At 43.0% G+C, this 19,129-nt stretch overlaps 1 protein-coding gene across 3 annotated transcripts; it reads right to left on the bottom strand.

The window, feature by feature from the left end:
- Positions 1 to 410: 410 nt before the first annotated feature.
- LOC136538043 (scarecrow-like protein 21) lies at positions 411 to 6,799 on the bottom strand. 3 transcript variants are annotated; one of them, XM_066530040.1, is made up of 3 exons: positions 6,470 to 6,799; positions 1,467 to 3,212; positions 411 to 882 (listed from the first exon to the last, which is right to left on the bottom strand). In XM_066530040.1, exon 2 carries the CDS (start codon positions 3,118 to 3,120, stop codon positions 1,486 to 1,488), a length of 1,635 nt encoding a protein of 544 aa, XP_066386137.1. In that variant the 5' UTR covers positions 3,121 to 3,212; positions 6,470 to 6,799; the 3' UTR covers positions 411 to 882; positions 1,467 to 1,485. The 3 variants fall into 3 exon arrangements, with proteins under 3 accessions (XP_066386137.1, XP_066386129.1, XP_066386146.1); XM_066530032.1 differs by having other exon boundaries at positions 6,505 to 6,798; XM_066530049.1 differs by lacking the exon at positions 6,470 to 6,799 and adding an exon at positions 4,123 to 6,454.
- Between the last annotated feature and the right edge of the window lie 12,330 nt (positions 6,800 to 19,129).

Here is a 19,129-nt window from a genome sequence, read left to right as displayed (position 1 = left end):
CGTGTCCAAGGCACGAGGGATCTCCACAGGTGAACAAGTATCTAGGCTGAAAGCTTCTAGTAGCTATTTCGCAGAGCTAGGGTAGAGGTTCAAATTGGAACAACATTTCGGGTCGTTACGAACACAATGATGAAGTCTATTCTTGCATTTGAGGAAGTTTGGAAAGTCGGCTTTCATTAAGCTCATGTTTCTTTTGATGTTTTGCTGCGCCAATTGACCTCTGACTTGTCCATGACGTCTGTAACTTGTTGGTGGTGCCCAAAATCACCTTAAGACATTTTTGAGTGTAAACAATTTCTAGATACATTATTTTTACTGTATCTATATCTAAATGTATAGCAAAACTATAGAAAACCCAATACGTCTTACATTTTGAACAGAGGGAGTATCATTTATGAGAGACATGACACTTGAGCAATCGACTTCATCACAGAAACGACAATAGCATTCCAAATGTATACACAAAGCAGGCGGCAACACAGTAGACTGATAGATAATAGGCACCCTCTTGGGCCTGCCTAGCATAACCCCTGAGCATTACTGCATATGTCAAACCAAGGAACGGCAAACAAAGCTTGGGAGAAGCCAAATCCAAGTAGTACCATCTATATTTAGCGTCAACACGACAGTTACAACTTCTAGGTTTTGAGTGCCACTTCCCTCACCATGAAGATCTAGTTGGTAAGCTAAGCATTGGATGAGATTGCTAATGAGCAAGGGAGGGTTCGAAACTGGACACAGACAAGTATATACTAAGTAAATCAGGCTGTTGAGGTTCACAGGGTCTTCTATGAACACAGACAAGCATATACTAAGTAAACCAGACAAGCATAACGGTCGGTGTCTTATAAACATGAGATGGAAGCCAAAGTGCGATGGAACCTGCAAGGTACCAAAAACAGTGGTTTCAGTATACGACTTCAAATGCAAGGGCATGTCACCCTGTGTTTCTTAAAACTTTGCTTTTGGTTCCAGATTGTTCTACCAACATGTAGATATGATGGTCATGCTTAGAACTCAAATACTAGCATCGCAAAGAAATGAATTTCTCAAATATAGCATTTAAGCAAGGACCATAAAAGTAAACTAGAATCTATGAATTTGAAACAATCACATTAACAAATATTGAGGAACATGAACAGAAAAATTAAACTGGATCTATTTTATATATCTATGTCCAACCTGCAGAAATCCTAGGATGAGCAAGCAATAAGAACATCACAATGTAAACTTGTGCCTTCAAACTAAAACAAGCCATGCCCAACAATTCAAAACATGTGTGGCATGAACAAATCTTGAGATACAACCTATACTTTATGTGTTGCATGTGTATTCGTTCCACAGATGAAGATCTATTATTGTATTTACACATATGGAGATAATTTATACAACTAGTTTGCAGGTACAAAGTACAGGATAATACAGATAAAGAATAAATGTTATGAAACGCTAAACAACTTATGCACCTGAGTTTCTGCCGAGATGTCAACACCATGCTGAAGATACAACCAATACTCTGTTCTTCCATCCAAGGTAAAGGACACCATCTCTCTCCTCAAGCCTGTAGTAGCTGTTGTAACTATGCAATAGTGTGTTGATGGTGTTGTTCACCACTGAACTTAGTGGGTAGGGCCTAAATCCAGCCATTGCAAATCTTGACTTCCATTTTCCATACAGCTCGTGCCTCTCAACCCTTTCAGCACCCTCGCATGCGATTAAATTAACGATATCCCTTGCAACACAATGTTGTTCTGTGTTCATCCGCCTCCTATCATCCCTTGGGAGAGCAACATCTATTGACTCAAACATGGCTGTATAGTAGTTGAGAGTTTCCATGTATCTTGGGAAGAATGGAGCTGTGTTTGTATTTGACTCCTGCTCAACGAGAGTAACAACCCTAGGACTGATGCTCTTGATCATTCTTATAATCCTATCCCGATGATTTTCCGTACTTACACTTTCATCAGGAACATGATGCAGCTGATAGGCAAAATTCACAGCAATAATCTCCCCAGGTCTTATAGCAAGATGCTGAAGCTCAACCTCATGGCTAGCAGCTGGAACGGCATTGAACTCAAAAGGAAGACCACACGACTTAGCAACATTACACAACATCCTCCCAACTATATCAAGCCCGCCTCCTCTGGCATAAGCAGAATTTGAGTCATCTATACCAGTGATTCTGATGTATGGTGGACCACCAGGCCTTGCAGCAAGGGCCTGTACCAGAGTAACCCACTGGCTCCCTTGAGCAATTTGGAAATCAATGATGTGAACAAAGTTCTCACCCTTAATAGCCTCAGCAATGGCACCATTAGCTGACATGTAACCAAACTTGTAGAATGGGCAGATCTCGTAAAGGAGATGCATATATGACATGAGTTCAGAGCTTGTAGGTTCTTTACATTTCAAAGATTTATATAGCATACTGCCAGAGGAAGAAAGTCTAGCAACAATTCCTTCCAGCATATAGGCTCCAAGTCGTTGCATTGGATCTCCAGATACAGATACCACCTGACCAAGCTCAGATATTAGCAGCTTTGTTGCAAAGACGTCGTTCTCGGCAACAGCCTTACCACATGCTATGAGTACTTGCTTCAAGTCTCCTGCATCAATTCCCAGAAGTTGTCTCCAGTTGTCTGGTCTCAATTGAACATTGGCTTGTAACAAGCTCTCAGGGCTGTCAGAAATAATGTCCAAGTCCAATCCAGGTATAAGAATGGCATTCTCTAACTCTTTTAGTTTAGTCTGGAGATCTGCAACCTCAGTTAAACAGGAAGCAGTTGGGGGAGAACTATATGCGTGGTCTGAGTGGCTATCATGCTGAGACAGGGGGCTCCCACTTAAAGGGGAGATGCTGTGAGAAGATGTGGAGCTTTGTGCAGGATAAACACCATTTGCTGAGGATGATTCCAGAGTGCAGTATTGTGCTTCAAATACTTGAGGGTTGGAATTGTTGATCCTTTGTGACCCAGTATCAGGAGAGTAGTAGTGATTTCCTAGATTATTTTGCATCACATGAATCCTACCATTTTCTCCTAAAGGAGCCGAGTTGTTGTAATATGGCATTTGAGAATCATCTGAACATTTATATGAATGGTTAGAATCCCTAGCTGACATGCTTCCCTTTGCAACCTTGTAGGACAAAACTCAGCAGGGAGCTAATCCTGCCATCTTTATCACGATTGTATTTAGTGTGCTCACGTCATCCACTGAAAATGTAAAAGATTACGAAATTCAAGTAAGACAGGAATATATAAGCATATCTAAATTATTTTTCAATACCTAGAGAAGAAAATTAGCCTTGAATGTAATATCTGAACTCATATAAATTTTACATGGATATATGGTTGTTGAACTATATTGTATTGTCAAAAGCATAAAACAAGATTCAACTATTATCACTTCTAGAACCAACAAATGAGAACCCTAAACCCGTAAATCCATGGTTTTACATAGCTCATTTTGGATAGGCAACTATCTGGATTCTCATTTAATTTTTTAACGTAAAAATAAACAAATGAGAATCCAGACAGTTGCCAATCCAAAATGAGCTATGTAAAACCATGGATTTACAGATAGCTACATTTCATAGTAAGCTAACACCAACAAGAAGGGATAGTGTACTGTGGATTATCAACAAGCTCTAATAAGCTTAAAAGTTGAAATAAAGACAGGCCCATAACCATAACGCATGATCAACCATCACTGCAAACAATACATAAACATAACCCACAATATCCAGTAAATCATTCCTTGCATGAAGATACAATAAAGTCCATGTTTGGTAGAGCTTTTCCAATGGCTCCAGCTCTGACTGAAGCTGTACCAAACGCCGAAGAAAGAAACAGCTTCGGTGGAGCTGCAGCTGGTTTTCTACGGGTCAGCCAGAGTTGCAAAAACATGGCTTTGCATTGTCATTCATTATATGAAATACCATACTTTTTTATTTCACATTGTCATTTGTTTGCTAATTTTTTTCTCAAAATCTTCATCGCGACCTCAAATCCCAAATTGGAGCCATAGGCCATGGATTGGAGTTGGGTGGGTCTCTGCTAAAGGATGCTGCAGGTAGGCTCATGGCTATGCCTGCAGAGGAGTGATAGCAACGTTCTAGCTCACCTTGGAATCTCATGTGGCAGCGGCGCTTTTGCATTCGTGTCTTTGTGGTGGCGGTGGCAGCGGCAGGTTCTGAGGAATAGCAGTCTGCTACAACCAAAGTAGAATGTGATCGTGTTGGCGAGCAAGGATAATGACAAGTCCGATTCGATGGCCGCCTGCACCCCGACCGTGTCGCACTCTTGCCCGTGGGGTACGAGTGTAAATGGTATGGATATTTTCTGACTGACCGTCTAACCTAAGGGCTACAGATACTAAATAGATAATCCATATCCGAATATGAACATTCAACATCCATACACTATTCGTATCTGGATACTCACAGTCGAATATGTATGACATTGATATCCATTCATATCTTATCCAACATAGCTGACACTATTCATACCCAATACAAATCCAAAAAAATAACCATATGTATTTGTATCTATAGGTATCCAATCTGTTTACGCGCAGGCCTTCCCGATATGTGGCTGCATCCCGCACTCGGCTGCCAAGCCGCACAGACACACCGCGCCCTTGCCGACACCCGCCTCACAGCAGCTACCCTAGATAGCACACGCCTCCAGCCAAGGCCACCTGACCTAGATCTGGTCCGCTCCTCACAGCAGATGGCCTAGAGCCACTTGCTCTCGTGCCACCGCCACTCACGGATCCTGCCACCGCTAGGGCAGATAGGGACTGTTGCAGCCAAGCATGTCAAGGCAGGCCCTCTGGTTAGGATTTGATGGGTGGGAAGAGAAGATAAGAGGATAAAGGGTACTTTGGTCCTTTCTCATGTGTTTTTATTTTTTTATGCCATTTAATACGTTCAGATGCACTTAAGGGTCATTCAAAGTAAGGGCGAATACATTCAATTTCAAAACACGAGGGCAAAATCACAAAGTTGTAAAAGAAGGGTAAAATCACCATTAGCCTCTACAGTAAGGGCAAGAATACTAATCTCCCTAGATATTTAAGTATACAACTGAAGAACTATATACTTAAAAGTTTGCAAGTCTAGAACACTAAAAAGTATTATTTGACTCCACTTTGTATAAGAATATATAAACAATCAAATGTGTATGAGCTAAAGCCTCACAAGAACAGGGTGACAAAGGAATTTTCTACCTAGGCTATCGAGCTCACAGATCTGTAACGTTGTTATAGCAAACTTGACTATAGAATGAATCAACAAAAAATATTGCTCTAAGGATTTCAACTAGCTGCTTTTTACAAAGAAAAAAAAAACACAATTTGCATCCATCTGTTTTACCATGGAAAAGATACATAATTGCTAAGAGGTCAAACATATAGAATCTCACAAACCCATCATTCATGTAAGAAACCTTTTAAGTTGTATTCTCCCCTCCAATCCACATTTGACCATTATGAATATATTCGACGTGTTGGGACTGTGAGATATGGAAGGAAGGTAACTCAAGAATTTTTCATTGTGCTTCCAGACATGAACAATTGGTGAAAGCGATTAAAGACAAAGGAAGTTAATGGCTTTGAGATATCAATTCCTGTTAGTTTGTCTTGTTGTTTTAATATCTGTACAACTCCTCTCTGAACTTTCTTACTGATTGTGTAAGCTGTTAAATCATCCTACAAGTGTTGTGAGAGACATTCATTGAGGATTAGGTTGTCAATTGTGGGCTGGACGTTTGTTTACTCATCTATACATATGACTGAAAAATGGACAACGTGTCAGCAATTGAAGTCTTGTTTCCAGAATAAATGATGCATTTTCATTCCGAACTATTGGTAAGACCGACAACATTCAACATACCTGGAGAAAATAGAAAGTATGGAACAGGCCCAGCGATGAAACTGCACCTTACAATTAAATCCCAAGGAAACCATCAATGCCAATAAATAAACTTCAGAGTGGTGATCCTATATGTTTTCACAAGCTAAGTTGGATGAATTATATTCCAAATGTTTAACTATGTCATGTAATTGAATTTTGTTTCCAATCAATTCCACACTGGCCACCACTGACATTCCGGTAACAATTGACAAATAAAATGCTTACAATACTGTGTACGCGAAGAACAGAGTAAATACCCTAAGCTTTACTCAATAGCAGTAGGCCAAGTATGATCATTTTAAAGAACATGAAACTGTGCTCAACAGCGGTAGCTAAGCTATCTATATTTCACGGTCTGGAGGCCTTTTTTCAGTGTGATTTTCAAGATCCTAGGTAAAGGAAAAATTGAAAATGAATTCAGCAAATTAGCAACCACGGAGCAAATTAACATCCAGGGAAGACACGATACACATCCCTGAACCAAATTGAAGACCAACCCAAGTCTATCACCGCAAAGCTTCAGGCATAATACACAAAATCAAGATACAAGCTTACCCAGGTCTAAACAAGCTACTGCGGAAAAGGCATACCATCAAGATACAGGCGTCCCCAGGCGATTCTTGAATCTCCTTGACCCTCATGTGGAGCAAAAAAAAAAAAAAAAAAAAAAACAATTCACGGATCGGACCTCAGCTGAAAGGAGGCAGTCAAGAAGAGAGAGACCAGCCCAAGGGTAGAGGAAGAGGGAGAGGCAGAAGAGAGAGAAAAGAGAGAGGGATAGGGAAGACGACGACTGCTCAGTGATGGGGAATGAAGGTTGGACTGGTGTGGTGTGGAACAAAAGAAGCCCTTTTCATATATCGAAGAAAAGCTAGGGAAAATACGAGCCGCAAGAGGGAAAAACAGACATGACGGCGCACCACGACTCTGCTGCCCCCGTTTGGTCTTTTTCTACCACCGTATCTTCCTTTTCTTTAGCCTTTGTTAGCAATCGCGCAAGAGCGACTAGAATAGAACGGAATCTGATTCAGGGTGACTCATTGCCAGCGTCTCTTGCGTACAAATGGCTAAAATAGTACTCCTGGCCCAATATAAACGCTTATTACACTCTCGAGAAGTCGAGCTCTTTCAAATTTAATTAATTATATAAAATCAGCTCAAAAATAGTTATATAAAAAATATTATTAATATTTATATCTTTAAATAAGTTTATCACAAAGTATATTCTACACTTAGGGTTTGTTTAAGACGGCTCCGCTCCACTTTTTTTTAGACACGTGCAGCTCCACACACTTAGAAAAAAAAGGTGAAGTTATCAAAACACCTAAAGCGATGTTCAAAAACTCTAATTTTTTATGGAGCTGCTCCACGGTGAAGTTTATAGGAGCAGATTTTGTGGAGCAGTTCCGAACATTCCGTGACACTGTATATTTGGTTAAACTTAACTAAAGTTTTAGCGATGAGGTGGATAGGGCTTAGAGCATCTCCAAGAGTTTTCAAAAACCCCTCCCAATCTTGATTTTTTTGTAAGATTGAAAAAACACATTTGTTCAACAATTTCTTATCTCACCTCTCAAACTTTCCAAACTTGGGAAAATCTATCCAATCGCGCAAAAATATACAAGTGCATATCCGAAGGTGGAGGGACGTGGGGATAGGGTTCACAATGTAAATGTATTAGAGGGAAAGAAAGTATAAAAGTGGCTGAAGTGATTTGAAAATAGTTTAGGATTCCTGATGTAAAATTGTCTTCTAGCTTTTAGGAGCGAGATATTGAAAATGGTTAAAAAAAGTCAACAAATGTGCTCCCTGCTTTATACTTCTGATGTTTTTAGAGATTTGAAAAACTCATTGTTTTAGAAACGACAATATTGAAGATAGTCTTAAGCCCCTACAGCCTTTGCGAACCTTTCAAGTTTCTTCTCATCATTTCTAGCCATATGTTATACATCATTGCATATCATGTACTCTAGTTCATATCATTGTACTCATTTCATATCATGCAAGCAATAGGTGATGAAGCTCCCAAAGAAGTCCCAACCGACAAGAACCCTACCTTGGAAGTTGTCGATGAGCCACTATCTGAACCTTTGCAAGGCAGGCACCCAAGCATCCCTAACCCGACTTTTGCAGTTTGCATAATGTGCCTAAAGGTTAAGTATATGCATTTCTATGTTACTATATGACTAGAATTCTAGGAGAAAGAATCATTGCCATGGAGTAATCATGATTATCCTACTTCCACACACATGCACTCCTTGATCTGAGTGTATGAATTTTTTCTCCATGGATCCATTGTTTGACTTAGCAATATGTGCAATGCAAGTGTGCTTTACTCTTATCCTACCCAAACTCCACATAAGCTTGTTAGAAGTAGGAAGTAAGGCAAAACACCGATGCCTTGGTGAGGATACATACACCATTGAGCGATTTGAGAGTACCATTTGAGGAGAAGTATGGGCTATGTTTTTTATTGCATAAGTTATAAAAACTCCAAGTATGCTTCATAGGGGGTAGTGATGACTTCGTGTCAAAGCCATTCTACTTTTCAACCGCTCAAAGCGACATGGTAGCCACTTCAAAATCCACAAGGTATGAGGAATGACTCGAAATATATTTTATGCTAGCATCATATCTTTTGAAGTCTTGATTCATATCTAGTTGCACCTCAATTTTTGTTCTCCCACTTTACTCGGGACAAATAAAGGTTTAGTATGGGGGAGCTTGTTGATGGTCCTTAAACATCAACTTTGACAATCAACATTTCATAAAATTAGAAGGAAATCAACACTATAGTAGTGATTTATGTTTACAATTTATCTATTTCCACTTGTACTTGGAGAATTATGCTTGCAAGGTCAAATTAGCAAAAATAAAGCAAAAGGAGGCCTTTTAGAAGCATCCCACGTGGCTAGAAGGGCCTAGGGCCCACCAGGTGGGGTCGACCTGACCCCACAAGGCATCGCTCGATGCCACCTGAGCCCATGCGACATCACTATATCCGTGGGATGGTGCTCCAAAGCATTATGACACGTTGATTCAAGGTCTGTTTCAACCGATAGAAAAGATTGAGTTCACAAAGGATCAAAGGCCCACTTGTCATCACCTCCAAGCAAGGAACCAACTTACAACCGATGTAATCAATTGACCTTTGTCCAAATAACCACCCCTGGGGCCACAACACTGAAGGAGGAGGGCCCTCTTATCAGTGGGGGGCGGTCTCCCGATGCCAAGGGGTGTCGCCTGATGGCCCACTTCACCAAATGGAGCAATCCTATGCATTGATTTGAGGCGGTTTGATCCAAGGGTTGTGAGAGGCTCTCCCATGGATTGATGACATGGCATTGGAGTAGCTCCTACTCTACCTCAATCTATAAATATAGGATCCTTACTCCTCACTTGTAACACACACCACAAGAGAAACTCTCTCTGCTCTCAAGATGTAGTCTTAGGGTGAGCTTTAGTGGGAGTTAGAGTGAAGAGGAGTTCTTCCTAGAGTCTAGAGCCATCTTTAGGAGTCTGGTATAGTGTATCTCTCTTGTAATACTTTTCTTATTTCAATATATACTTTCTATGCAAGTACTATTCATGTCTTGTTACTTTGATTACTAGTCTCGCCCTCTAGCTATGCTTTAGTGATACTTATAACTACCTTGTTTAGTGTGGTTACATCCTGTGCGAGAACATTGTTCGGTTAAGATGCTTTGATCTTATTTCATCGGGATCTGGATCAGAGTAGTGAGTCTATAGATTAAGCATGGTGCTTAGGCTATAGCTTGCCTATGTTTACGGCTAGGCCTCCAGATAGATTGTGGTAGGCGGTAGTCGGTGATAGCCTTGTCCATCCTCTGTATTTCACCATGTTGGGCCTAGTTATTAAAACATAGGGCTTGTGGCATTGCTATGCCTAATCAACCCTTTGGGTGAGTTTAGGGCACATGCGTCCCGAAGTGCATGTGAATCCCTCTATTTCTTAGTTTATCTGTATCACTATAGTTCATGGCTAGAGTTGTGTCTATTTAGAAGTAACATAGAATTCTTGTGCTCTCTCTCTCACTCGTTGCTCTCCCTCTTAGCTACACTTTCACTTACCTTCCCTTGAGCAGAACTTCTTGTGTGTCATCCTATCTTATTGTATATAACCCCCACTTTAGTCTAGTCGGTATACTAGTTAGTACATACACGATGGTTAACTATGAACTTCTTTAGCCACTGCTTCCCATCACTTAACCCCACTTTAGTCTAGTAAGTATACTAGTTAGTACATATGTGATGGTTAACTATCAACTTCTTTAGCCATTGCTTCCCTATGGATAAATACGATGCCCTGGAATACTCCTAGGGTGAAATGCTAAAATGATATTCTGTGCGCTTGTTGAATATTCTACATGAGCATAAGAAATATCAATAGTGATGGGACAGTATTGGAAGTTGGAAATTCAACACTCACGCTGAATTTACCGTCGGTAGACCAAAATGGTCTTGTAGGGCCGGTGGCCATAACGAGTATCTCAGTCGGCTCGGCGTTGCATACGACGGAGGAATGCAACCCTACTAGAACCACCGCATCTATCATTCAACCAGTCGGTGCTACAAGTTTCATCCAGCCGGTTTGATTCCTTTATAGGCCCCGTTATCGATCCAGCTAGCGGTGACATCACCGTCGCTTATGTAATATACGACGATGATAATACCGACGGTGATCGCTCAATCTATAGTAGTTCAAATGTATTCCTTGCTAATGAACCAAATTCATAATCCTTGTAATTATGTAGATAAGTTTTGTTGAGTACATTTCAGTACTCACCCTATTATTTATTTAAGCCTTGCACTGCTCCATCTTATGGTTTCTTCTACATGCTTGAGTCCTTCGAGGACCAGGGGTGGTAGAAGATGCAGTGTTGGTAGAAGCATGGAAAGTGGCACACCCATACATTGTATCAAAAACTTAGGTTGTTTTAGTTAAAAAAACTTCCGCTCGTGACTTTGTGATCTTGGTGTAATGACTAAGTATGGAACAACTTTGATGTAAACTTAATGTACTTCTTTTAATGTGATGCGTACCTGTTGTATGTTGTAATGATCTTTGCCATCCACGTGATCCTAGATGTAGGTTGGTTTAGACTATATGAGTAGTGTATCGAGATGACCGATTAAGTTTATTATCTAATTAATAATGGTAGTGTCGCGGGGTTGGAACCGCGACAAGCATTGTTGTTCGAGTCAGTGTCAGAGTACGTGTCTCCGGTGGCTCGGGTGGACTCAAGAACACAAGAATCACAGAGGGGACGCAATGGTTTATCCTAGTTCGGGCTGATCGATACCCTATGTCCAGTAGCTAATGATCCTTATACTCAAGAGCACCCAAAATTGGAGGGTTACAACAGAGTGTAGAGATGGGGTTAGCTCGGTGCTAATCCAAAGGTTGCCTCACCGTTGGTGGAGCCTTCCCCTCGTTGGAGAGGAGGAAGACGACGGGTGTGGTGGAGGAGCTCTCGGTGCCCCTATCTGGGTTACCCTGCTCTCGATGCTAAGCAAGAGCGGATAGAATCAGGAATGGAATGATATGTCTGGGACCCTCCTCCCCCCTATGGTTTGACCTTATCCCTTATATACCGAGATAGGTTGGGTACATGGTGGTTTGGGGGATGTGTCTATGGTCTACATGCACCAGAGTCCAGGAGGGTCTTACAGCGGTGCTCTGTGGACCATGGCGGTGTTGTAGAGCCAAAGAAGCCTTGGGCATTGTCCGGCTGCTCTATTTTGACACTCTGCATGTCAGGCTGTGTCGGCTTGGACCGGCCTCCCCTAGGTGGACCTTCTGGATTCTTCTTGGTGGTGAAGGAGGTCGGCTCCAGGGGCTGATGTGCGGGCCAACCCCTAGAGGCTGAGGAAACTTATCTTCTTGTGTCACGCCCCATGCATGACCTTGTCGTGGGAGCGGCCGGTAAGGCCGCACCCAAAGTGCAGCGTTTGGGAGCCCCTAAGCCTCGATGGCTCAGGGCTTGTCTTCTTGCGCCTGGTCCTTGGCTGGCGTCATAGGCCGGGCTAGAGCCAAGGGCCGAGCTCGGGCATGTTTCCGATTGGGAGCCTGAGGCTTAGGCGAGCCCCCCAGCCTTGAACGAGAGCTGTAACGTGCTTAGGCTCGATCAGGTGTCTTCGTCGAAGGGTGCACGTGAGCATACCTGATAGGTATAGTCCCTGAGCCCCCAGACGATCCTGGAGGGGTCGGTTGGGGAGTCTCTTTGGTCGGGAACCATTGACCCTGAGGCTTAACATACCCATATGTTAGGATCTCGTCATGTAGCTAATGGAAGACTATTTAGTTAAGTAATCTACTTAAGGAGACAATCCTGACACCAATGTAAAATTGCCTTCTACCTTTTAGGAGAAAGATATTAGAAATGGCTGGAGAAAGCTAACAAATAGCTCTATTTTTTAGCGATTTGAAAAACTTATTGATTTATCAATTTATTTATTTTTTTGAACAATGAGAAATGCTCTAATTTAAAGTAAATGTGGGCCGTCATGATTATGGACTGCGGGGATAGCTTGTGACCCTAAGCATTCGTATTAAGGTAGAGGACTCCTCACCTAGTCCGAGAAAACCCCCAAACCTTGTACCCCGCCCGCACATAGGGACCCGTTACCCTGTGAGTGGGTCGGTGCCATAAACCTATGCTTTTGGTAGTAATGCGGGGTAAATGAGAGTTTTTTTTATCTCCGACAGTACAATTCACCCCCGTAGAGGATTGAACTCAGACCGAAGGGTGCCACCCGAAGTGCTTGACCAGCCAATCTAGCATCTGTTGGCATCATGATTAACCTTTTAAATTAAAGCTCCTAAAAGACGGTTATTTTTTGGAATAAATGACAACGTTGCCAGTTAAAGTGGTCCCTACACTACCAGAAACAGTAGCTTTGCCGTGTGCCAAACACTCGACAAAGGATTTGTCGAGTGTAACACTCGGCAAACAGCACACGACATCTACAGTGCCGTCAAACGTCTCTTTGCCGAGTGGTTTTTATCGGGCAGTCGGCAAATACTTTGCCGAGAGCTGAAACTGACGCTCGGCAAAAAAAAGTAATGTGACGGCGCAAAGACGGTCACGACGCGTTTGCCGAGTGTCCGAGATTTGACACTCGACAAAGCAGCCATGGTTGCCGAGTGCCCAAGCCCTGACACTCAGCAAATATGCCCTGGTTTACCGAGGGTCCAGGCACTGACACTCGGCAAACATGACTGATTTGCTGAGTGTCAAATCCTAGACACTCGACAAACATGGTTGCTTTGTCGAGTGTCAAATCCCAGACACTCGGCAAAGACTGGCCCAGAATGTACAGATTTTGGCCACGTGTCCTCTTTGTCGATTGTTTTTATCTTGGCACTCAGCAAAAGGCCTCTTTGCCGAGTGTAACACTCGGCAAAGCGACCATATATTTCTAGTTTTTATGGTTCGGTCACGTATAACGTACCGCACTCAAATAAACATTACATGCATCACACATAGTTCACAATAAGCCTCACAGGCAGTTCATATAGATATATCGACAACACATAAATGCAAATAAATTTTAGAATCTCAAGTAGATTCATTCACAACCACAAATGCAAATAAAATTCACTGAGTGCAATGGTGTCCACTGAGTAGTCACTGAGTAGTCACAAATAATCCACAAATGCAAATGCAAATAAAATCACAAGTAGTCACTGAGGAGGCCACGTCCACTATGACCACGCTAGGTCATGAGGCTCATTCGATGCCGCTGATTGATTCTGCACAAAAGAAAAGAGATAAATCATTTTAGTTTCTAGTTTATTTCTAGTTTGTAAACTATAAATCATTCTAGTTTCTAATTTTTTTCTAGCTTCTAGTTTCTAGTGTCTGGGCATCTTTGTAAGATTGATTCTGCATAAGCTAGAAACGATGATTATAAGGTTGTGAAGTGACTCACAGTGCCTAAAATAGTATTTGGAGCAGGTTGAGGAGGGACTAGCATCGGTGGCGGAGGTTGACCGATTGCAGCATAAACACCCCTCATATATTTAAACATCTACAGCCGCTCTGCCTCCATCCTCTGCCGCTCTGCCTCCATCTTTGCATCTAGCTCCTCCCGGTGCCTCGTTTCTTGTTCCAGCTAAGCCTATAATATTTCATGCCAATGTTACAATGCAATACAAAAGTATGTAAAAATCAATGAACGATGAATAAAATAGAAATAACCTGGAGTGCGTTCATTTAGAACCGTGTAGAGTCCGGTCAGTGGGCGTATCGCCGGGCTGGAACTCGTGCTCCTTGCTCGAATCTAGGAGAGAGTGGGAGTACTGGCCGTGTCGATTGTGCCATCGTCAATCAAGAACCGACCATGCTTCTTGCCTCCTCCTACCCTCATGACCACTTCTCCATCAAGGTCATAGGCGCTTGGATCAGTATTCTGGGCCATGGACAGCCATTGCCATCGATATGTATCCATCGAGGCGGCTGTGGATGGACTCGTTGCTGTATGCCGAGGACGGATCCTCCGAGTTGTAGGCAACATCGGCCGCCGCCTTGGCCTTGTGGGCCAAAGCATATGCCATGAACTAGGAGCAAGGCTCGCCACCATGTGCCACCGACTGCAAAAAAAGCAATATAATTAGAAATTATACAGAATTGAGCGTTAGAATAAAGAAATGAATTCGCGTACCCATCTAGCCACATATTCTGAGAGGTTGAGGTTGCCTTGATGGTGTGGTGCACCTGACATCAGCAAACACCGCTCCCTGGCAAGCGTTGTGATTCTCCTCCCACATGGGGTCGCACCACCTATCCACCATCCGGGCCCAACACTGCAGATCGTAGGTGCACCACCACGAAGACACCTACGTCATCAAGTATATGACATATAAGAAGATGAAATTAAGCATAATTAATCTTAGAAAAAAATAAGTATTAATGTTCTATATTTACCTTCAGGTATTGTTCTGGGGTCAGCCTCATGGTTCTAGCCGCACTTTTAGGGAGCCTCACTCTAAGAATTTCCACATGGTATTGGATCATGGCCTAGATGCGTGCCTCGTAGTGCATGTCCTTGATGACTTTCTTGGCGGTTTTGTCAGCCACAGCATCCGCCTTGGCCTCGTATCCCTCCTCGCATCTAAAGAAATCCTACATATAGATGCGATGTATCCATTCATTATTTTAAGAATGTCCAATCAATGCGATGTATTGAGCAATGTAGTGCGAGAAAGGCTTACCCAAAGCTCGGCTTTGACACGCTGCGCCTTGTCGATGAATACCCTACCATCCTGGATCAGGGGCGTCGGGGACGGTGGCATAGTGGGCCCACGTGTAGGCTGGCTTGATAGTTCCGCTGAACTGTACCAGGCCAGGGAACTTTTCCTTGATCAAAAGACCAAGGATGCCGTTCACATGGCGTGCAGTGATCACCCCCACCGACCTTCCTCCAACACCTGCCTAAGTGATTAAGTTAAATTATTAGTTTCTATTGTATTTTTGAACATATCAAACAAAAAATTAGTGATAATATCTAAAGTTACTTACTTGTCTCCATCAGGTCGAATCAGCGGCGTCTCTCAAGAAGTATTGGTCGCCTTGGGAGGGTCGAGGGACCTCACAACTACACACGCGATGAAGTAGAGGAAGAGGTACCCCTATCTCCTCCTCCACCCTGGCCTCCTCCTCCACCCCTGCCTCCTCCTCCTCCACCCCTTCCTCCTCCACCACCTGTATCTCCTCCTCCTCAGAGGATGAGTGAGCGAAAGGTAACTCGGACAGTAATGAAGGTACAGGCGACGGTGGCCTCGTCTTGCCTCCACCCTTCCCTCGACCCCTGGGTCTACCCCAAGGTCTCTTCCTAGACCCCTTGCATACTGGGCATGAGAAGTTCTCGTGAACACACCAGTCAGTAGAATATCCCATATGCCGGAAACTCATGTCAGGGAGTACTGGTACCAAACATACGTTTTGAAGTTTGTCTTTATAGCTTAGTCGTATGTCCATACCCCTTCCTCCAAGCACGGACCAAATCATCAATCAGAGGCTCCATGTACACACTCATATTATTTCCTGGGTGTTCAGGAATTATCAACGACAAGAATATGTTCTGTCATTGAAAGAGGACGCCAGGGGGGAGATTGAGAGGGATAACGAACATGGGCCAACAAGTGTATGAGGCAGCCAGCCATTCCATAAGGATTGAACCCATCTGTTGCCAGCGCAATACATACATTATGAGCCTCTAGATCCTTCTCACGATGAATCATATCAAACCTTGTCCATGCTTCACCATCAGATGGATGCACCAGCTTCTCAGGATTGTATCAACGTCTGTATTTGTGGCATGTCATCTGTTTCATGGATTCCTCAGTCATATAAAGCCGCTGGATCCTCGGTATCAATGGAAGGTACCGTAGGATCTTCACGGGAATGGCGAACTACCTCTTCTGACCATCACCAGAGTCTACCTCCAAGAACCTAGAGGATTTATACTTCACATAGTACTTTGCTTCGCATGTTCTTTCCTAAATAACATGCATCCCTTCGGACAAGCATGTATCTGCTCATATGGCATCTTAAGTGCACGAAGGACTTTATGTTCCTCATACATGCTCTTTGGCAGGATGTGACCATCCAGGAGCAGGCTACCAAAAACTGTCAGCATAACATCAAAGGCTTCTCGACTCAAGCTAAATTGGGACTTTACAGCCATTAGGCGTGTAATGGCATCCAGTTGAGAAACCTTGGTATGCCCATAAAGGGGTTGCTGTGCCACAGACAACATATAGTAATACGCCTTTGCGGTTGCCTCTAGCTCCTCCCTACAGTCCTTCATCGAAGTGTGCTTCATGACAGTCATTTAACAAGTCTCCTACCCCAGCATCGGCATCATAATCCTCGATGCGTTGTCTGACTGACCTCGTCTCTCACACGATCGGATTCACCATGGTAGATCCACCGAGTATAGTCCATCGTAAATCCATTCTTGCAAAGATGTTTAACCATGACCACCTATGTTTGTCGACACGTGTTTGCACAAATGCTGTAGGGACACCAAGTGGCACGCGCTCCTTTAACCCTTGCAAATGCTAGTTCCAAGAAAACATCGGTCTTCTCAATCCATTCATCGGTGAACGAACCCTGACTAGAGCGATCTGTGTACATCCACTCACGGTCATCCATCCTCTAATATATCAGTAAGTAATATAAAAATCAATTGCATCTACAGGTTCCTACGTGGTGGTCTAATAGGTGAAGATAGGTCCTAATCCCATCCGAGGATGTGTAGATAGGGTTAGTTTCCATGCTCTACTCCTATTCAAGATAGAATTTCAGCAACACCTCCCCGTTGTTCTCCAAATACATGTCCTGGCAGGGAGATTGTGTATCCGAAGAACAACCGGGAGATGCTATCGAAACTCTGTCTCAGAACGGAGTAGAGCATGAAAACTAACCCCATCTACACATCCTCGGGCTATCTAAAAAACATGTACAATTCGAAACAGATACGGTTATAGATATGCAAAGATCTGTATATTTCTAACCGTGTCTCTTTCGAACGGGAGATGCCTAGCTAGGTTACATGATATACGAACATCATATGGAAAGAGGGGTGTATGATGCCTCAACTTGCTGTCCTGCAAAGTGATGAGTCGAGGACGGTGGGGAATGATCTTTGCAATAGTCTCTCCTACAACAAACGGACATAATAGTATCAATTGTAAATTTCGGCAGCACCTCCCCTGCACGGTGAGGTAACCAAAACTAGCAACAAACCAATGGTATGATGGCCGACATCCACATACATAGTAATATAACACTCATCAGACCATCAGATCGAACTAAGAATAAAATCTGATTGAAACTCTAGCAATAGCAGGTACTATTCCAAATTCAGATATGAAAGTACACAAGAGTTTATTCTGCTTCCAATCCTAGTAGCCAAAATCATGTTAGCATTTGCTATGTAGCTTCATCCTCATTTGACACATCATATGCTCCAAAACATGTAACTTTTTCACGTGAAAACAGATGGAGCTGTGCTAAATAAATGATGCTCACACAACGATATCAAATTCCAGTGCATTCAATTAGCTGCAAAGTGCGAAAGTATTGCCTGAAGAGCAATAACATCTTTATGTTTCCATCAACTATTATGGGGTACTAACATTGGCACATTGCTATGTTAGTGTTACCAGATAAAGTAATGCTGCTAAATAGGATGCTTACAAAATAATGTTGCAATGATTAGTCATTCTAGAATCCTAGGGTGCTTACCTGATCGAGGCATAGGGGGTGGCGGGGTCAGGGGCCAGCGGCCGTAGGGTAGGGCGCCGGGGGAGGGTGCACACGGGGCGGTGATGGGGTGGTGCAGGGGTGCGCCCGGGGCACGGGGCGGCGCAGGGGCGCGGGAGGTGCCACCGGCGCAGGGGCACGGTGCGGCTGAGGGAGCGGTGGGTGCGGCTGAGGTAGTGCGTGTGTGTGTGAGGGTGCGTGTGAGCGCCGGTGCTTGTTGCAAAATTAAGACGCTTTGCCGAGTGCTCATGATCTAGGCACTCGGCAAAGCTGGCATTTGCCGAGTGCCAGACGTGGGACACTCAGCAAACCCCCTCACCTGGCCCCACACACGCACAGTAGTTTAGGGTTTGAAAATGAAAAAAAATAAAATGTGTTTGCTGAGTGCCCGTGATCTAGCACTCAGCAAAGCCTAGACTACTGCACGTGTGTGTGGGGCCGGGTGAGGGGGTTTGCCAAGTGTCCCACGTTTGGCACTCGACAAATGCCAGATTTGCCGAGTGCCAGATATGGGCACTCGGCAAACCTATATTTTTTTATTTTCCTTCTTTTTTCGGGACGTGTTTTTCTCAATTTGTTTTGATGTACTCTGAAAATATCTTGTCAAATTGACTCAACAATATATATTTGATTTTTCTAGAAATATTATTCCATTATTTTATGCAGTTAGAGCTCAAATTTAATTTATATCAATTAAAATTGTATAATTGCACTTAATAAATTAAAATTATCAAATGGATCCAAAAAAGTACAAAAATTTCACAAGAAACAATCTATGTTCTTTATTGCCTATACAAAAAGTTTTGAAGCCAAACTCCAATTCGACAGTCATTTTAACTCCAAATCTTACCGAATTCTTCTCAACGCTACGATTCTTCTTCTAAGTTGCTTCGGTTTGTAAACATCGTACTTGACAAAA

Source organism: Miscanthus floridulus, chromosome 1 (assembly GCF_019320115.1).
Source record: "Miscanthus floridulus cultivar M001 chromosome 1, ASM1932011v1, whole genome shotgun sequence".
Classification (NCBI taxonomy): domain Eukaryota; kingdom Viridiplantae; phylum Streptophyta; class Magnoliopsida; order Poales; family Poaceae; genus Miscanthus; species Miscanthus floridulus.
The sequence above is the reverse complement of the archived record's forward strand: the minus strand, read 5'-3'. Positions and strand labels throughout refer to the sequence as shown.